At 40.4% G+C, this 20,819-nt stretch overlaps 1 protein-coding gene across 1 annotated transcript; it reads left to right on the top strand.

The window, feature by feature from the left end:
* Positions 1-12,880: 12,880 nt before the first annotated feature.
* Positions 12,881-14,867, top strand: LOC123100744 (tyrosine decarboxylase-like). The gene has a single exon (XM_044522625.1). The coding sequence runs from the start codon at positions 12,951-12,953 to the stop codon at positions 14,598-14,600; it is 1,650 nt and encodes a 549-aa protein (XP_044378560.1). The 5' UTR covers positions 12,881-12,950; the 3' UTR covers positions 14,601-14,867.
* Positions 14,868-20,819: the final 5,952 nt, after the last annotated feature.

The following is a 20,819-nucleotide window of genomic DNA, read 5'->3' on the forward strand; positions in this document are numbered from 1 at the left end:
AATCTATTCACAATGTCAAGTATGAATCAGAAACTTCATTGAAAACTAACAAACTATAATCTCAGTCATTGAAGCAATTGCAATTTATCATAACATCGGAAAGAGTCAATATAAGAGCTTTTCAGCAAGTCCACATACTCAACTATCATTTAGTCTTTCACAATTGCTGACACTCACGCAATACTTATGGGTATGGAGTTTTAATCGGACACAGAGAAAGATAGGGGCTTCTAGTGTTGCCTCCCAACCTTTTACCTCAAGGGTAATGTCAACAATAATAGTTCATGATAACTTACATCCAATTGGATATATATATCAGGATCTTTCCAACACAATGTGTTTGCCAAAGGATAAAATGTAAAAAGGAAAGGTGAATATCACCATGACTCTTGTATAATGTATAAGACAAGAATAAAAGATAGGCCCTTCGTAGAGGGAACCAGAGGTTGTCATGTGCTTTTATGGTTGGATGCACAAAATCTTAATGCGAAAGAACGTCACTTTATATTGCCACTTGTGATATGGACCTTTATTATGCAGTCCGTCGCTTTTATTTCTTCCACATCACAAGATCGTATAAAGCTTATTTTCTCCACACTAATAAATCATACATATTTAGAGAGCAAATTTTATTGCATGCAACAATGACAACTTACTTGAAGGATCTTAGTCAATCCATAGGTAGATATGGTGGACTCTCATGGCAAAACTGGGTTTAAGGGTATTTGGAAGCACAAGTAGTATCTCTACTTGGTGCAAAGAGTTGGCTAGCATGAGGGAGAAAGGCAAGCTCAACATGTTGGATGATCCATGACAATATAGTTTATTTCAGATATAAGAAAACATAACCCATTACGTTGTCTTCCTGGTCCAACATCAACTCTTTAGCATGTCATATTTTAATGAGTGCTCACAATCATAAAAGATGTCCAAGATAGTATATTTATATGTGAGAACCTCTCTTTCTTTATTACTTCCTATTAATTGCAACGATGACCAAAACTATGTTTGTCAACTCTCAACAACTTTTATTCATCATACTCTTTATATGTGAAGTCATTACTCTCCATAAGATCAATATGATCTCTTTAATTCTTTTTTATTCTTTCTTTTTATTCTTTTTTCCCTCAAGAACATAGCAAGATAATCAAGCCCTTGACTCAACACTAATCTTTATTATATAGCTCACGGACTCGATTACATAGAGAGATCATAAAGCAAAACTCAAAACTAGATCATACTAAAACTTTATTCTACTAGATCAAGATATTACCAAAAGGATCGAACTAAGAAAAACTGTAAAGATAGGAGTGTGATGGTGATACGATACCAGGGCACCTCCCCCAAGCTTGCCAGTTGCCAAGGGGAGTGCCCATGCCCATGTGATTATGTCTCTTTCTTCGGAGGCGGTGATATGATATTCTTGGTCACCTCCTCGAGCTTATTGACTTGCTGCTTTAGGTCCATTATTTCCTTACGGAGCTTACCCGTGACGGGTAAAGCTCCTTTCACCCAAGGATGTTGCATAGCTGCGGGAGAACAAGTGACACTCTTTTTCATATTTTCATAAGAAAGAAATCTAACATTGGAAGGGATGACCGAGTTTGGAATAGCTGAGCTCTGTAGTTCCCCCATCATGAATCCGGCTCGGAAACGAGAAGTAACTTCCTGATCCTCCTCCATGGCATCTATCCTTTTCATGTCGGCCTCCATCTCTTCCTCCGTTGATGGCCCAAAGTGGTCAGCAGCGCTGTTTGCTCCTGGTCCCGGTGTTGGATGAGACACCCGACTCTCCCCGACTGACTCTTGAGAAGAAATCTTGCTCTAATTTGCGGTAGAAACAGCTCGAAACAAAAACAGAGGATATTTGCGTGATACGAGAGTCAAGACCTTCGGGAGATTATATAATTAATTTTTACCGACCAAAAGAAGTATCATGCAAGAAAACGGAGTCCGGAGAGCACACGACGTGCCCACGAGGCAGGGGGCGTGCCCAGGGGGTAGGGCGCGCCCTCCACCCTCGTGGACGCCTCGTGTCCTTCCCGGACTGCTTCTTATTTTTCTATTTTCTTAAATATTCCAAAACGGAGAAAAATTACCATTAGAACTGTTTTGGAGTCGGTTTACTTGCCGTACCACGTACCTATTCCTTTTCGGAGTCTGAAACGTTCCGGAAAGTGTCCCTTATGTATTCTTCCGGGGTTACGGTTTCAATAACATTAGTTTCAACATTTATGGGGTTACCTGAGATATAATGTTTGATTCTTTGACCGTTCATCACCTTCGGATTAGTGCCTTCGAAGTTGTTGATTTTGATGGCACCGGAACGATAGACCTCCTCGATAACGTAAGGACCTTCCCATTTAGGGAGGAGCTTTCCTGCAAAAAATATTAAGCGAGAGTTGAATAGCAACACATAAGAACCTATATTAAACTCACGCTTTTGTATCCTTTTGTCATGCCATCTTTTAACCTTTTCCTTAAACACTTTGGCATTCTCATAGGCCTGGGTTCTCCATTCATCAAGTGAGCTAATGTCAAATAGCCTCTCCTCACCGGCAAGTTTGAAATCATAATTGAGCTCTTTAATAGCCCAATATGCCTTATGTTCTAGTTCAAGAGGTAAGTGACATGCTTTTCCATAAACCATTTTATACGGAGACATACCCATAGGATTTTTATATGCAGTTCTATAGGCCCATAATGCATCATCAAGTTTCTTGGACCAATTCTTTCTAGATCTATTAACAGTCTTTTGCAAAATTAATTTGAGCTCTCTATTGCTCAATTCTACTTGACCACTAGACTAGTGATGGTACGGAGATGCAATTCTATGACTAACATCATACTTGGCAAGCATTTTACGAAAGGCACCATGAATAAAATGTGAACCACCATCAGTCATTAAATATCTCCTCAGAAAAATAGCTTATTTAAGCATCTTAATAGAGGTGTTATGATCAGCACTACCAGTTGGAATAGCTTCTTCCCACTTAGTAACGTAATCAACAGCAACTAAAATATGTGTATAGCCATTAGAGGAAGGAAATGGTCCCATATAATCAAAGCCCCAATCATCAAATGGTTCAATAACAAGTGAATAGTTCATAGGCATTTCTTGACGTCTACTAATATTACCAATTCTTTGACATTCATCACAAGACAAGACAAACTTACGGGCATCCTTGAAGAGAGTAGGCCAATAAAAACGGGATTGCAGTTCTATCTCCAGCGTGGTGTCCTCCATAAGCCTCAGAGTGACACTTGCGTAGGATCTGTTCATGTTCATGCTCAGGTACACAACGTCTAATAACACCATCTACTCCTTCTTTATAAAGATGTGGGTCATCCCAGAAGTAATGTCTTAAATCATAGAAAAACTTTTTCTTTTGCTGATATGTGAAGCTTGGTGGTATAAATTTAGCAACAATGTAATTAGCATAATCAGCATACCATGGAGCAGCACGAGAAGCATTTATGACAGCTAATTGTTCATTAGGAAAGCTATCATCAATAGGTAATGGGTCATCAAGAACATTTTCTAACCTAGACAAGTTGTCAGCAACGGGGTTCTCAGCTCCCTTTCTATCAATAATACGCAAATCAAATTCTTGTAGTAAGAGAACCCATCTAATAAGTCTAGGTTTAGCATCTTTCTTTTCCATAAGATATTTAATAGCAGCATGATCAGTGTGAACAATTACTTTTGAATCAACGATATAAGGTCTGAACTTATCACAAGCAAATACAACTGCTAAAAATTATTTTTCAGTAGTAGCATAATTTCTCTGGACACCGTCTAGAGTTTTACTAGCATATTGAATAACATTTAATTTCTGATCAACTCTTTGTCCTAGAATAGCACCTATAGCATAATCACTAGCATCACACATAATTTCAAAGGGTAAATTCCAATCAGGTGGCTGAACAATAGGTGCAGAAATCAAAGCTTTCTTAAGTATTTCAAATGCTTCTACACAATCATCATCAAACACAAAAGGAACATCTTTTTGTAAAAGGTTAGTGAGAGGCCTAGAAATTTTTGAGAAGTCCTTAATGAACCTCCTATAAAAACCGGCATGACCAAGGAAACTTCTTATACCTTTGATGTCCTTGGGACACGGCATCTTTTCAATAGCATAAACTTTAGCTTTATCCACTTCAATACCTCTTTCAGAAATTTTATGCCCCAAGACAATACCTTCATTAACCATAAAGTGGCACTTCTCCCAACAACATAAGATTTGTTTCTTCACATCTCTGCAAAACTCGATCAACGTTGCTCAAGCAATCATAAAAAGAGGTTCCATATACAGAGAAATCATCCATGAAAACCTCAACAATCTTGTCACAAAAATCAGAGAATATAGCCATCATGCCTCTTTGAAAGGTAGCAGGTGCATTGCATAAACCAAAAGGCATACGTCTATAAGCAAAGGTACCGAAAGGGCATGTAAAAGTGGTATTTTCGTGCTCCTCTTTTGACACGGGTATTTGAGAGAAACCAGAGTAACCATCTAGAAAGCAAAAATGTGTATGTTTGGATAATCTTTCTAGCATTTGATCAATAAAAGGTAAAGGGTAATGATCCTTTTTAGTAGCTTTATTTAATTTGCGGAAATCAATTACCATCCTATAACCTGTAACAATTCTTTGTGGGATCAATTCATCTTTATCATTAGGAACAACAATAATACCTCCCTTCTTAGGGACACAATGGACAGGACTTACCCACTGACTATCAGCAACGGGATAAATTATACCTGCCTCCAGAAGCTTTAGTATTTCTTTTCTTACCACTTCCTTCATCTTAGGATTTAACCGTCGTTGGTGATCAACAACCGGTTTAGCGTCTTTCTCCAATTTTATTTTGTGTTGGCATAGAGTGGGACTAATGCCCTTAAGATCATCCAAAGTATATCCAATAGCAATACAGTGCTTCTTTAGAGTTTTCAATAATTTCTCTTCTTCCTTCTCTGAAAGGTTAGCACTAATAATAACAGGATATATCTTCTTTTCATCAAGATAAGCATATTTAAGAGTATCAGGTAATGCTTTAAGCTCAAACAAGGGATCATCCTTGGGTGGATGAGGATCCCCTAAGATTTCAACAGGCAAGTTATGTTTCAAAATAGGTCCTCGTTTAAAGAATACTTCATCTATTTCCCTTCTTTCTTTCATAAACATATCATTTTCATGATCAAGCAAATATTGCTCTAAAGGATCACTAGGAGGCACGGCAATAGAAGAAAGACCAATAATTTCATCTTTACTAGGCAATTCCTCATCACGGGGTTGTCTACGAAATTTAGCAAAATTAAACTCATGAGACATATCCCCCAAACTGATAGTAACAACATCCTTTTCGTAGTCTATCCTAGCATTAACAGTATTCAAGAAGGGTCTACCAAATATAATGGGACAAAAGTTATCTTGTGGGGAACCAAGAACAAGAAAATCAGCAGGATATTTAACTTTCCCACACAAGTTCAACATCTCTAACAATCCCAACTGGTGAAATAGTATCTCTATTGGCAAGCTTAATTGTAACATCAATTTCTTCTGTCTCGGCAGGTGCAATATCATGCATAATTTCTTTGTATAAGGAATGAGGTATTGCACTTGCACTAGCACCCATATCACACAAGCCATGATAACAATGATCTCCTATTTTAACAGAAATAACAGGCATGCCTACCACAGGTCTATTTTTATTTTTAGTGCCCGGTCTAGCAATTCTAGCAGCTTCATCACAGAAGTAAATAACATGCCCATCAGTATTATCAGCCAAGAGATCATTAACCATAGCAATTCTAGGTTCAACTTTAATTTGCTCAGGGGGTTTGGGTGTCCTAATATTACTTTTGTTGACCACAGTTGAAGCTTTAGCATGATCCTTCATTCTAGCAGGGAAAGGTGGTTTCTCAATATAAGCAGTAGGAACAATAGGATCATTGTAAGTGATAGTCTTTTCTTCAACTTTAATAGATGCAACTACTTTTACTTCAATGGGAGGATTATATTTAAACCACTTCTCCTTAGGGAGATCAACATGAGTAGCAAATGATTCACAGAAAGAAGCTACTATCTCAGAGTCAAGTCCATATTTAGTGCTAAGTTCATGGAAAACATCGGTATCCATAAAAGATTTAACACAATCGAACTTAGGTGTTATACCTGACTCCTTACCTTCGTTGAGGTCCCAATCTTCAGAGTTGCGTTTAATTCTTTCCAATAAATCCCATTTGAATTCAATAGTCTTCATCATAAAAGAACCAGTACAAGAAGTATCGAGCATGGAGCGATTATTGAGAGAAAGCCGAGCATAAATTTTTTGAATAATAATTTCTCTTGAGAGCTCATGATTGGGGCATGAATATAACATAGACTTAAGCCTCCCCCAAGCTTGAGCGATGCTTTCTCCTTCGCGAGGCCAAAAATTATATATATAATTACGATCACGATGAACAAGATGCATAGGATAAAACTTCTGATGAAATTCCAATTTCAATTGGTTGTAGTTCCATGATCCCATATCATCACATAGCCTAAACCATGTCAATGCCTTTCCTTTCAAAGATAAAGGGAAGACCTTCTTCTTGATAACATCCTCGGGCATACCTGCAAGCTTAAATAATCCACAAACTTCATCCACATAGATTAGGTGCAAATCGGGGTGCAATGTTCCATCACCTGTGAAAGGATTATCTAGCAGTTTCTCTATCATACCCGAAGGAATTTCAAGGTAAACATTTTTAGTAGGTTCAGTAGGTTGAGGAGCAACTCTTTGCTCTACTAGTCGGGTGAAGATACCCCGAACAAGCCCCTCAAAGGATTACTTTCCATAGTAACAAGTGACAGTAAATTTCAGCACACTATATAAATTTTACCTTACCAAAGGCGCTTCACTCCCCGGCAACGGCGCCAGAAAAGAGTCTTGATGACCCACAAGTGTAGGGGGTCTATCGTAGTCCTTTCGATAAGTAAGAGTGTCGAACCCAACGAGGAGCAGAAGGAAATGACAAGCAGTTTTCAGTAAGGTATTCTCTGCAAACACTGAAATTATCGGTAACAGATAGTTTTGTGATAAGGTAATTTGTAACGGGTAACAAGTAACAAGATTAAATCAAGTGCAGCAAGGTGGCCCAATCCTTTTTGTATCAAAGGACAAGCCTGGACAAACTCTTATATAAAGGAAAAACGCTCCCGAGGACACATGGGAATAATCGTCAAGCTAGTTTTCATCACACTCATATGATTCGCGTTCGGTACTTTGATAATTTGATATGTGGTTGGACCGGTGCTTTGGTGCTGTCCTTCCTTGGACAAGCATCCCACTTATGATCGACCCCTATTGCAAGCATCCGCAACTACAAAAGAAGTATTAAGGTAAACCTAACCATAGCATGAAACATATGGATCCAAATCAGCCCCTTACGAAGCAACGCATAAACTAGGGTTTAAGCTTCTGTCACTCTAGCAACTCATCATATACTTATTACTTCCCAATGCCTTCCCCTAGGCCCAAATAATGGTGAAGTGTCATGTAGTCGACGTTCACATAACACCACTAGAGGAAAGACAACATACATCTCATCAAAATATCGAACGAATGCCAAATTCACATGACTACTTATAGCAAGACTTCTCCCATGTCCTCAGGAACAAACGTAACTACTCACAAATCATATTCATGTTCATAATCAGAGGGGTATTAATATGCATAAAGGATCTGAACATATGATCTTCCACCAAATAAACCAACTAGCATCAATTACAAGGAGTAATCAACACTACTAGCAACCTACAGGTACCAATCTGATGTTTTGAGACAAACATTGGATACAAGAGATGAACTAGGGTTTGAGACGAGATGGTGCTGGTGAAGACGTTGATGAAGATTGACCCTCTCCCGATGAGAGGATCGTTGGTGATGATTTCCCCCTCCCGGAGGGATGTTTCCCCGGCAGAACAGCTCCGACGGAGCCCTAGATTGTTCCGCCAAGGTTCCGCCTCGTGGCGGCGGCGTTTCATCCCGAAAGCTTGCTTATGATTTTTTCCTGGGTAAAGGACTTCATATAGCAGAAGATGGATACCGGAGGCCTGCCAGGGGGCCCACGAGGCCGGGGGGCGCGCCCCCACCCTCGTGGATGGTGGGTAGCCCCCCTCTGGTACTTTCTTCGCTCAGTATTTTTTATTAATTCCAAAGATAACTTTCGTGGAGTTTCAGGACTTTTGGAGTTGTGCAGAATAGGTCTCTAATATTTGCTCCTTTTCCAGCCCAGAATTCCAGCTGCCGGCATTCTCCCTCTTCGCGTAAACCTTGTAAGATAAGAGAGAATAGGCATAAGTATTGTGACATAACGTGTACTAACAGCCCATAATGCAATAAATATCGATATAAAAGCATGATGCAAAATAGACGTATCACCTGTTAGCTTCATCCATCCGCCCGTCCCTCTGAATCTCCATGATTTTGATACGTCCATTAGTGCATTCATGTTTGCTCTAGAAAATCTACATATATCTCCATGTGCTCCAGCTGGATGACGTATGGGGGCATACGATCTTTGTTTTCCCTGGCCAAATGTGCGCCTAACTCATCACATCTTCCAAAGTGATAGAACTAGGGATCCTCTCAAATATCGTCCTGGTATACTCCCAAGGTGCGTGCCAAAGCTATCTGGATAGCCTTCTGTGGTCCCCCCCCTCCCATCTGGCATATGTGATAAGGTCCCATTTCCACACTACCTCTTTGAAGGCTTCTGTGAAACAACCTTGTATCTTTATCACACCATCCATGGGTCGTGCAGTGACACCGCGCCAGGTCTTGAGAATTTCCAAGATTTACATGGCAGCAAACCGCACGTCGATGGTCTCTCTGTGCCTGACGATGCGAGGACCTCCCTCTCAGTTGGGTCCACAGGACTTAGTCATGGACCAAACACCATAGGTAGGGACTTTCAGCCTTTTTCCGACCATGATTTTAGCTGGTCATAGCTCAGATCTTGAATTTCTGGCATTAAGCCTTAGAAATGTAGTAAATGCCCAAAATATAGCAGGAGGCCCTGAAAAAGGCCAGGACCTGGCATGTGTCGTGGAATGGACTTTAGTGAGCATAATGAAATTTTTGGGCCAATGGTGGTATGAGCCTCACGATCCCTTCACAAACCAAACATGCTCCGCCTCAAAAGATAGATCCTTCCGGGGAAAAGATCCCGTTTCCACACAATCTCCATGAAGGGTTCTGTGAATTTCCATCAGGTTCTTACCACAACCTCTAGGGTTTGTGTGATGACATCACATCGGGTCCCGTAAATTTTCGGTTGCTCGTGAATTTCCCTGGATTTAAATGATAGAAAACCGCATATCGGTTGCATATCAGTGGCTCTTTGTGCTGGTCCCTCCCTCTTAGTTGGGTGCACTAGGCCTGGTCATGGACCAAAGACCACGAGTAAGGATTTCTAGCCCGTTTCTGGGAATGGTTTTATGTAGTCATACCTCAAATCTTGAATTTCCAGCATGAAGCCCTAGAAATGCAGTAAATTCCTAGAATATGGCAGGAGGCCCTCGATTGCCATATCCCTCCTCCCATCTCACATAGGCCTTGATGAATGTGATATTATCCTTCCTTGGAGGTTCTTCTCATCCTCTAACTATGGCATGGAGGAACCACCTCTCGCTACCTCCTGACACCACACTTCGGGGAAATCTTCCCTTGAACATCGGTTCTGGAAGCCCATGCTCATGAGCCAACTTGACTAATCTGTGGTAGAACATAGTTCTTTGCTCCTTCTCCTGGTTTGTCACAATCTCAAACTCGGTCCAGCTGGCCATCTACATTTTGAGAGAGAAAGAGAGTAAAAAATGCATGACATATGAAGTAGACTAGATTAAACGAGAAAGTGTACAAGGAGAAACTAACTAATATATATATTGCTATATAACTGTGTTCATTAGTTAGGTAAGAATCACAAGCATTTTAATTACAAGCATGTGTCTTTGCCTAACTATAGCTAGCATTTGCAAATATTTCCACACATATCCACATTTTAGCAAAAATATAGTAATCTTTACAAAAATCAATTTTCTTTCTCTTTATTGTTCTGTTTTTTAAACATTGCTAATTAAACTCTACTACACACCAAATATATGTTTCCATGGTATCCAACCGATATTAACCTACCAAAATAGCTAGTAAATACTAATACTATAACAATTACTAAACAAATAAATAATGATACTTCACATTTTCCACAAAAGAAAGGAAGCAGAAAAAACAATGGAGATTTTCCGTATCAAATTTGCACATTGATTTCCATACCATATATTCACACACGTGCGCGCGCGCGAAGATGGTGCGGTGCGGCGGTAGCTAGGTTATTCGGGCCGGCCGCTCGCGCACGCGAGTTTATGTGCTGAGACGAAGGGTCAAGCTTTGACGAGTATCTTCCATCGAGATCTTGGCGAAACTGTCCACCTGGTGAAAGGAAAAATACATAAATTTTTGATGAAAACTAAGTCGAGTCCTTAATTAAACGCAGGAACTCGGTAAATGCGGCCTGCCGGGAGGGAGCACATAGCAGCTGCCCTTGTCGGCACGTGACACAAACTTTGTCGAGTTCATTCGTTCAGTACCTCAGCATCGTTCGTATGACCCGAGTTTATTGACTTTGATGAGTTCCCTTTACCTGGCTCTCAGCAACATCATGCCTCAGCCGAGTTAGACAGAGATAAATACACCAGTGGTGCTTGAACTTGCCATGGATGTTCACTTTAGTGCCTGAACTTGAAAAATACGCCAAACTAATACTAAAACTTGGCGAGACCGTGCATATACGGTGCTAATCATGTCCGTAGACATAAAGTACATCGACATGGCATCGTATGTGGCTGACGTGGCACTGACATGGCAAGGGGCCCACTTGTAGCTATGAAACAGAATAACTTAGTAATCTAAGTCTCTATGATTAGTGGGCCCGCCTGTCAGTAATTTGGAAAATTAACACAAAAATGCACTAGACGGGAATCGAACTTGCAACATGACGCTTGGTCCATGCTTGCGCTAGCCAACAAAACCAGAATTGTATTGACGATATTTTGGCCCCTCTGGCTTAATGTAGTTGAACCAAAAACTGTTGTGTACAACAACCGGCTGCAGGTAGTGGCCCATTTTGCACATGCTATTTTTTATTGTAAATAATAATCATAATAATTAAAGTTAGATTCAAATATTCACGTGTAATAAATAATTACCTCATGCTACACAAATATCCGTAAGGCGGTATGCAATAAAATAATTTATTTTTTATAAAATACTATTTTAAAAATAATCCATGGGTATTAAAACATGTTTTTAAATACAAACATTTAAAATACACAGTCATGGATTATATTTAACAATTATATGAATATTTAAAATAGATAGTAATGAAATAATATATGAATAATAACAATGTTTGTATAGTATAAATAATATATTTCTTTTATATTACAGTTTGTAAATATTATTTCCATTATTGAAACGTTTTAATATTTATATGAATATTTAAAAATGTTTGTATTTGCAAACATTTTTAAATACTCAGAGGTTATATTTAAAATATTAACTAGCAATGCGCCCGTGCGTTGCAACGGATCCAAAGTAAATTAATACTTGTTCACATACTTGAAAGAAAACACTCTAGTTTTGATATACATATATCATTAAAAAAATATTATGTTTCACTCAAAAATATTCCTCGGGCTGTTTTGATGAGGTGAGGGAGAGATGTGGTTGATTTCAAGATACTAAGGTGTTTTCTGGACATTGGAGCAGAGAAGTGGACTATTTTTGCAAAAAGGCCACAACTTACCTCACAATTTATAGATGTAGATCTAATGGTCAAAAATGACGGATGACAGACACATCATCATCACCAACTGAATCTTTTATAGGAGTAGATATTTCTAAATTATAAGTTAATATTTCTAAAAATTATAGTTTTAATAAGTTATTTTATTGTATACCTCTAGATATTATATTGTGTGCACACTAATATTTGTGTGGCACGAGGTAATTATTAATAACACATGAATATTTGATTCTAACTTTTCTTATTATGATTATTATTTACTTTTAAAAAAATAACGTGTGTAAAATGAGGCATTGGCTGCAGCCCATTTATGGACAGAAGAGTTTTAGTTAAAATACATTAAGAATGAGAGGCTATCTTAGTTAGCAAATCATATTCTATGTTGTGGCTAGTGCGACCAGCTCACAGGCGGCAGGCGGCCGGTTCAAGTCCATTCCGGCGCATTTTCAATATTAATTTTGCTAACGTACTGACAGGCAGGCCCGCTAATCATAGAGATAGATAGTATTCAAGTAATTTTGTTTTGCAGATATAAGTGGGCCCCATGCCATGTCAGTGCCACATCAGCCATATACGGTGCCATATCGACGCACTTTACGTCTATAGACCGGATTTGCACGTTCGTGCCAAGTTTTAGAACCAGTTTGGCGTATTTTTCAAGTTCAGGCACTAAAGTGAACGTCCATGGCAAGTTAAAGCACCGATGGTGTATTTACCTCAGTTAGACACACTGCAAAGAGCCATCGTTGTTTTTGACCAGCTCCCGCAGTTGACTTGGCAAATCAGTTTTGCTAAGTCGATGTCGACTAAGACTTTCGCTATGTCTCAGTTGATACTATATTCCTTGGATCTTGCATTGAGATTTGTACAAAGTTTTTTCTTTTTAGCGTCTTCTTTTTCCTTCTTATATACTATGTCACGTGACTATACTTGATTAAATATCAGTCGACTTGATTAAATAGCCAAAGACGCAGGCGCTCGGCAACGACAAATTTTTCAGTAGTGACTCGACTGACGTGTTCCGTTCTTATTTTTGGGTATGGGGCAACATACAAATTGCGATTCCTATAAATAGCTTCCGAGGTAGCTCAGGAAATGGCACCAGCCAATTCACTTTGCCAAAGCATTCATACCTTTGGTGTGGTTCAGGCAGTGCATTGGCGTGTAGGTTGCATTCCACCAATGGCGCCACCGACATGCTTGGACAACATCACTGGCCAAAATGGCATCGTCCAGGTGGTGGTGGACACGGCGGAGAAGAAGACGAAATCTACCGGCCTGCTCGACGCTGACGAGTTCCGTCGTCAGAGTCACCAGGTAGTTGACTTGATCTCCGAGTACTATGACCGCATGGGCGACTACCCCGTGCACCCCAGCGTTACCCCCGGCTTCCTCCGCAACTTGCTCCCCCCAGACGCACCCTTCCGTCCGGAGCCGGACGCGTTCAGCTCCGCGCTCAAGGACGTCCGCGACATCATCCTCCCGGGCCTGACGCACTGGCAGAGCGCCCGCCACATGGCGCACTTCCCGGCGTCAAGCAGCACCATCGGCGCCCTAGGGGAGGCGCTCACCGCGGGCATCAACGTCGTCCCGTTCACATGGGCCGCCTCACCGGCCGCCACCGAGCTTGAAGTGCTGGTCGTGGACTGGCTCGGCAAGGCGCTGCACCTGCCGGACAGTCTCCTCTTCGCCGGCGGCGGCGGTGGGACGCTTCTTGGCACCTCGTGCGAAGCGATACTCTGCACTCTCGTGGCCGCGAGGGACCGGAAGCTCGCCGAGATCGGCGGGAACATGATCTGCGACCTCGTCGTCTACTGCTCCGACCAGACACACTTCGCCTTCCGCAAGGCCGCACGCATTGCCGGCATCCTGCGTGACCACTGCCGCGCCATACCCACGTGCCACCACAACATGTTCGCTCTCTCGCCAACCGAACTGGAAGCAGCCATGCAGGCTGACGTGGACGCCGGGCTGGTGCCACTTTTCCTGTGCGCCACGCTTGGGACGACCCAAACGACCGCCGTGGACCCCATCGGCCAGCTCTGCGCTGTGACGGCACCACACGGCGTGTGGGTGCACGTGGACGCCGCATACGCCGGCTCCGCGCTGGTCTGCCCGGAGTTCACCGACGTGATCGACGGCGTGGAGGCCGTCGACTCGTTTAGCATGAACGCCCACAAGTGGCTCCTCGCCAACAACGACTGTTGCGCCATGTGGGTGAAGAAGCCGAGCGCACTGGTGGCGGCGCTCGGACCGGAGCAGGATTTGATCCTCAAGGACGCGGCATCGGAGGGGCACAACGTGGTCGACTACATGGACTGGACCATGACGCTGACCCGCCGGTTCCGCGCGCTCAAGATGTGGCTCGTGCTCCGCTGCTACGGCATCCAAGGCCTGCGCGACCACATCCGCAATCACGTCCGCATGGCCGAGGCGTTCGAGAAGATGGTCAAGTCCGACGAAAGGTTCGAGGTCGTGACGGACCGGAAGTTTGCGCTGGTGTGCTTCCGGCTCCGGTCACAGGACAAATTCGGCCGCGCCGACAAGCAGCCGGCCAACCGGCTCAACCGACGCCTCCTTGAGGAGGTGAACGCTGCCACCTCGGGTCCATACATGAGCTCGGCAACCGTTGGTGGCATGTTCATACTAAGGTGTGCCATTGGAAGCACACTCACAGAGGACCACCACGTGAGCGATGCATGGAAGGTTGTGCAGGATCAGGCCACCATAATCCTTCATGACTAAGATGGAGATTATCTCGAGCATGCATGCAACTTGGCTAAGTAAGGTAAATAAACATGCAGCTCTAAGTGTAACTAAACTATGTACTTGTGGATGAACTTGATTGCAAGGTCCTGCGGTCCCGAATAAGTTGGTGGCACGACTCATGAAAAATAATATATTGTACTTAGCGAATATCAATCGAGATTCTCAATGTGTGTAATGCTGTGATGTACTATAAGCTAGTTGGATTCCCTCACGCGCGTACTTGCTTTATATTCAACCAATGCAAGCTGGAGATTATTGTATTTTGTCATTGTACTTTCTTTCTATAAAAAGGGTTCGGATCTATTTTATCCATGTCAATCAAGTCTGCAAGCACGCGTACGGAACCGTTCACCCTGCAAGCAAGTCTCGCGCGAGGAGTGTGAGTTGACATGCGCCTTTATTTTATCCCTTTCTTTTTTCCCACGACAACGCAAAGATCTCCTCAATGAAAATACACAATGGACCAGTTTTCCACCTACTGTATCACAAAATTTGGCTAGAAAAAACAACTAAAACAAGGGGAAAATTGGGAACACTATTCCTCAACAATTCACCACGTACCCTATATCCTAAGATGTAAAGAAATATACAACAAAATGCAAGGGCACAAAAAAGAAGAAGAATTAGAGCCAACGTGATCATACCCTATCTCCCTCACTCCCCATCTTAAAATATGGACGCCGATAACTGCCACACGTGTGGCACAATAGACACCCGCCCACACGTCCCTGTGTGGATACCCAGCAAGCAGCCCACACGACCTTGTGTGGGCGAATATTAGCACTGCCCACACGTGTGGAAGGAGGAGCACCCTACCACACGACTTGTTCGATACAAGGGATCAATCACCCGCACGAATTCGTTCGGCAGGGGAACCCACAGCCCACACGCCTCCATCACACCAGGCCTTTTTTACTGTGAAAAAAAAGGAACAAAAGGCCCACTGCGAACGAATTAAATGAAAAAGCCCAGATTTTAGTTTTTCTGCAACAAATAAAAGCCGGATTTTGCTCAGCTACTGAAAAATGCCAATAGCTGCTTTGAAAATAGCAGGAAAAAATTGCCATTTGAGTTTGACCAAACTATTTGCCATTATATTGTTTTTTAACAATGGCAAAGGTTTATAAACACATATTTAATGCCCAAAATGAAATATGGCAAATCTGCCATGACAGAAAAAACAATATTGCCATGTGAAAAAAAACAAATAGTTGAAAAATTCATGTGAAAAGAACACAAAAAATTGACAGGACAATAAAAGATAAAAATGCAATGGCATTTCTTATTAAAAATGCCATGAAAGTTTACTTAAAATTGTCGTGTTTTGAAGGAGAATTTTGCCGTGTGTGAGAAAAAAAACACAAAAAGTTGAAAATCAAGTATGAACAAAGAGATTTGCCATGGAAGATTGGTATCAAAAGAAATTGCCGTATTTTGTATGATGAATTTATCGTGTGTGAAAAAACATGCAAAAGTTGGAAAGTCGACTATGAACAAGAAACTTGCCATGGCAAATTCGTATCAAAACTTGCCACGACAAAATTCACGTAAACTAAATTTGTCATGAACAAGAAAAATTGCCATGGCAGAAAAAATCATTTACACTAAATTGCCATGATTTGAGAACTAAATTTGCCATGATCAATAAACTAAATTTGCCATTATTTGTAAACTAAATTTGCCATGAACAAATAAACTACAATTTGCCATGATCAATAAACTGAATTTGTATCAAAACTTGGCATGACAGATTTGCCGTGTTCTGCTATGATGAATTTGCCGTGTGTGTAAAAATAGAAAAAAGTTGAAAAATAAAAAATATGAACAAGAAAATTTCCACGGCAGATTCGTATCAAAACTTGCCATGGCAAATTCGTACCAAGAATTGCCGTGTGTTTCAATGATGAATCTACCGTGTGCCAAAAATTTTTTGAAAATCAAGTATGAACAAGAAAAATGCCATGGCAGATTCGTATCAAAACTTGCCACGGCGGAATTCACGTAAACTAAATTTGCCATGAACAAGAAATATTGACATGGCAGATTCATATTGAAACTTGTCATGGCAGAAAAATCATGTAAACTAAATTGCCATGATTTAAAACTAAATTTTTCATGATCAATAAACTAAATTTGCCATGATTTGTAAACTAAATTTGCCATGAACCAATAAACTAAAATTTGCCATGATCAATAAACCTAATTTGTATCAAAACTTGGCATGGAAGATTTGTATCAAGAATTGCCCTGCTTTGGTATTATGATTTGCCGTGTGTGTAAAAAACACAAAAAGTTGAAAAACAAAAAATATGAAGGAAGAAATTGCCATGGCAAATTCGTATCAAGAATTGCCATGTGTTTGTATGATGAATTTGCCGTGTGTGAAAAAACACAAAAAAGTTGAAAGTCAAGTATGAACAAGAAAAATGCCATGGCAGATTCATATCAAAACTTGCCACGGCGAAATTCATGTAAACTAAAACTTGCCTTGATTTGAAAACTAATTTTTCCATGAACCAAATAAACTAAATTTGACATGATCAAACAAAGTCAGTTTGCCATGGTCAATAAACTAAATTTGCCATTATCAACAAACTAAATTTGTCGTAGTTAAGTAAGAAACAAAAGCATAAAGATTGTGGTGGGCGTGTTAAAAAAACCTAAATTTTCCTTGGCAAATAAATGTTAATTGCCACCTTGACTTAATTTTGAAACCTAATTTTGAATCTATGGATCCTATTGCGAGGAAAAACTTACAAATTACGTGTAGTAAACGAAACCAAAGAGATCGGTGATTTGTTTGCACTCTAAAGAGAAATATGAATCATGAAATACATATCCAACTGGGACGACACACAAAATGGTTAGGTGTCGTCTATGAAAATTTTCATATGAACATATATAGCACTTAAGTATGATCTACTAAGGGGATGGTATTTTAGGGACTAGTCTGACAAATCAAGCTCGGTAGAAAAGCAAATACATACATATATTTGAGGTGGATAAGGTGGTAAAAGTTGTATATGCACACATCTTAGGTGTGTGTTTGTGTTGCAGGGGTGGGTTATAATAACTATGAATTCTATAGAAAATGACAATGAATACATCGTGAACCGCCAAATTTAGCTTCTTGAGTGTACATTATATTTGGAATCATAGCATGTGGTTGCATTTGTCTAACCACATAGATCAAAATTATCTATTCATTTGCCAGACCTGGCTTGGGGTGAATTTTGGAGACTTTTGTTAATTAATGTTGTTGGATAATTTTGAAATAATTTAAAAAATAAGCCAGCATGTTTTAGATAAGACTAGAGGAAGAGAAAATAAGAGGGTAGCCTTGTTGGTTTCTCTATCTTGTGCACGCATGGAACACATGCGCATAGCCAACGCATCGACACCGCCGCCTCTTCCTAGGTTTTTCTTCTTCTGCAACCACTGTTTCCGTCGCCACCACTATGTAGGTCAAACAACATAGGAGTCAGCCACCAATAGCAGTTGTCCAAGGGAAGCCAGCCATTCTCATCCTCGGCCTTGGTTTGCTACTGCAGAGGTATGAGACTTTACTTTATAGTGGCTCTATTCACCGGTGGCCATAGCCATGTTAGTACGGTGTCCCACAGTGGGGTATTTCATGAGATGCTACTATTTGCAATAGGTCTCCTGATTAATATATTGTACTTGCAAAATTGATAGAGATGCTCAAGATAACTAATCATGTGATGTACTTGCTTGTATCTAATGATGTGATGTACTTGCATTATTCAACCACGCAACCGCCAACCACACGAATTGGAGATATTATTATATGTTGCCTTTATTCTATTCATTTATTTTTTCCAAAAAAAAATGGATTGGATCTAATACAAAGTCCGTGCATATTGCTGGAACGTACGCCTTGATTCCCGTCTGGCGTGTCGCTACCTACGTGTCATATGTTGTCAGCACGCATACACGACCACTCACCCTGCAAGGAACTTCACGTGAGGAGTGTGAGTTGAGGCACACCCTTTTTTATCCCTTGAATTTTTTTCACCACGTCATCGCAAATATTTCCTCAACCCAAAGTGGACCAATTTCCCTCCTACTATATAACATAATTTTGTCTATAAAAAAACTAAAACAATGGTAAAATCTTGAAACTATTCATCTACTATTCACAACCTACCCAATCTCCTAAGATGTAAGATTAACAAAAATGGCAACACAAGAAAAGAAGAATTAGAGCCATAGTTCTCATCCCCTCTCCCCCTCACTTATCCATCTTAATGTAGTTGTGGCATTAAAACAATCACATACAATCTAACATTTAATACATGATGTTGCCATAGTCCAGCCTTTAAAAACTACGTTATACACTTAAACATTTGCCACGGTCTTGGCATAAAAAGTACCACATGATACTTCAGGGACTAGTCTGACAAATAAAGCTCGGTAGAAAAGGCAATACATACAGATATTTGGGGAGAGGTGGATAAGGTGGTAAAAGTTGTATATGCACACATCTTAGGTGTGTGTGTGTTGCACGGGTGGATTATAATAACTATGAAAATTTATAGACATTGACAATGAATACATCGTGAACCGCCAAATTTAGCTTGTTGAGCGTATGTTGTATTGGAAATCAAAGCCTGTGGTTGCATTCATGTGACCACATAGATCAAAATTATGTATTCATTTGCCAGACCTGACTACATGTGAATTTTGGAGACTTTGGATAATTAATGTTGTTGAATAGTTTTAGAATAATTTAAAAAATAAGCCAACATGTTTTAGATAGAACTAAAGGAAGAACAAAAAACAAGAGGGCAGCCATGTTGGTCTATCTATCTTGTGGACGCATAGAAAACTTGCGCATAGCCAACGTATCGACGCCGCCGCCTCGACCTAGGATTTTCTTCTTCTTCCGCCACCACCGTTCGCCTCAACGCCGCTATCTAGTGCAAACAACATAGGAGTCGGCCACTAGTAGCAGTTATCCCAGGAAAGCCAGCCGTTCTCATCCTTGGCCTCGATTTTTGCTGCGGAGTGTAGAACTGCACGCACCAGTAAGTTCACCCAAAAGTTCAAACTGATGGGGAAAGGTGGACTATAAATTTATACGTCAACACTCCCCCTCACCAGTAGTCATAGCCGTGTTAGTATGGTGTCCTGTGGAGGAGTTTTTAATCAGCTGCTCCTACTTGCAATAGGTCTCTCGGTTAATATATTATACTTGACAAAATTATAGAGATGCTCAACATATCTAATAATGATGTGATGTACTTGCATTATTCAACCATGCAATCACCAAGCACACGAGTTGGAGATACTATTATATTTATCCAATATTCTATTCATTTACTTTTTGCAAAAACTAGATTGGATCTATTACAACGGGCATGCATATTGCTGCAACATACACCTTGATTCCCGTCAGGCGTGTCAGTACCAACGTGTCATATGCGGTCAGCGTGCATACAAGATCGTTCACCCAGAAAGAACTTCCGCTTGTGTGTAAGCTGAGGCACACCCTTTATTTTATCCCTTGACCATTTTCGCCGCGCCAACACAAATATTTTCTCAACAAAAATACTTAGTGGACCAGTTTTATCAAAAATAGTGGGATCAACATTAACTAAAGTCATGACCTCTCCAAACCCACTTTTATCAAAAAAATTCATAAGATTGAACATTCTCTACATATGTGGGATCTAAAGTTGACACTCTTCCAAACCCACTTTCAATATTATTGCAAACATATTCATTATGAGGCTTAAATAAAATTTCAACATCATACAAAGAATCACCCCAATCATGATCATTGCAACAAGTAGTAGACATAGCAAAATTAGCATCCCCAAGCTTAGGGTTTTGCATATCATTAACACAATTGACATTAATAGAATTTATAATAAATCATTGCGATCATGCTTTTTATTCAAGGAGCTATCGTGAATCACTTCATAAATTTCTTCATCACAATTTTCAGATTCATGAATTTCAAGCAAAACCTCATAAAGATAATCTAGTGCACTCAACTCACTAGCAGTTGGTTCATCATAATTGGATCTCTTAAAAAGATTAGAAAGTGGATGAGGATCCAGAAAATGTTAGCAAGCGAAGATGCAAGCAAAAGGAAGGCACATGGTAACACAAGCAAACATAAGATCGAACGAAAGAAGGGCGAAGAAAAAGGCAAATCTTTTTGAAAAT

Source organism: Triticum aestivum, chromosome 4D (genome assembly GCF_018294505.1).
Source record: "Triticum aestivum cultivar Chinese Spring chromosome 4D, IWGSC CS RefSeq v2.1, whole genome shotgun sequence".
Taxonomy (NCBI): domain Eukaryota; kingdom Viridiplantae; phylum Streptophyta; class Magnoliopsida; order Poales; family Poaceae; genus Triticum; species Triticum aestivum.

Excerpts from the sequence above, each read along its gene's own strand:
- LOC123100744 (XM_044522625.1), top strand. The coding sequence starts at position 12,951 with ATGGCACCAGCCAATTCACTTTGCCAAAGCATTCATACCTTTGGTGTG.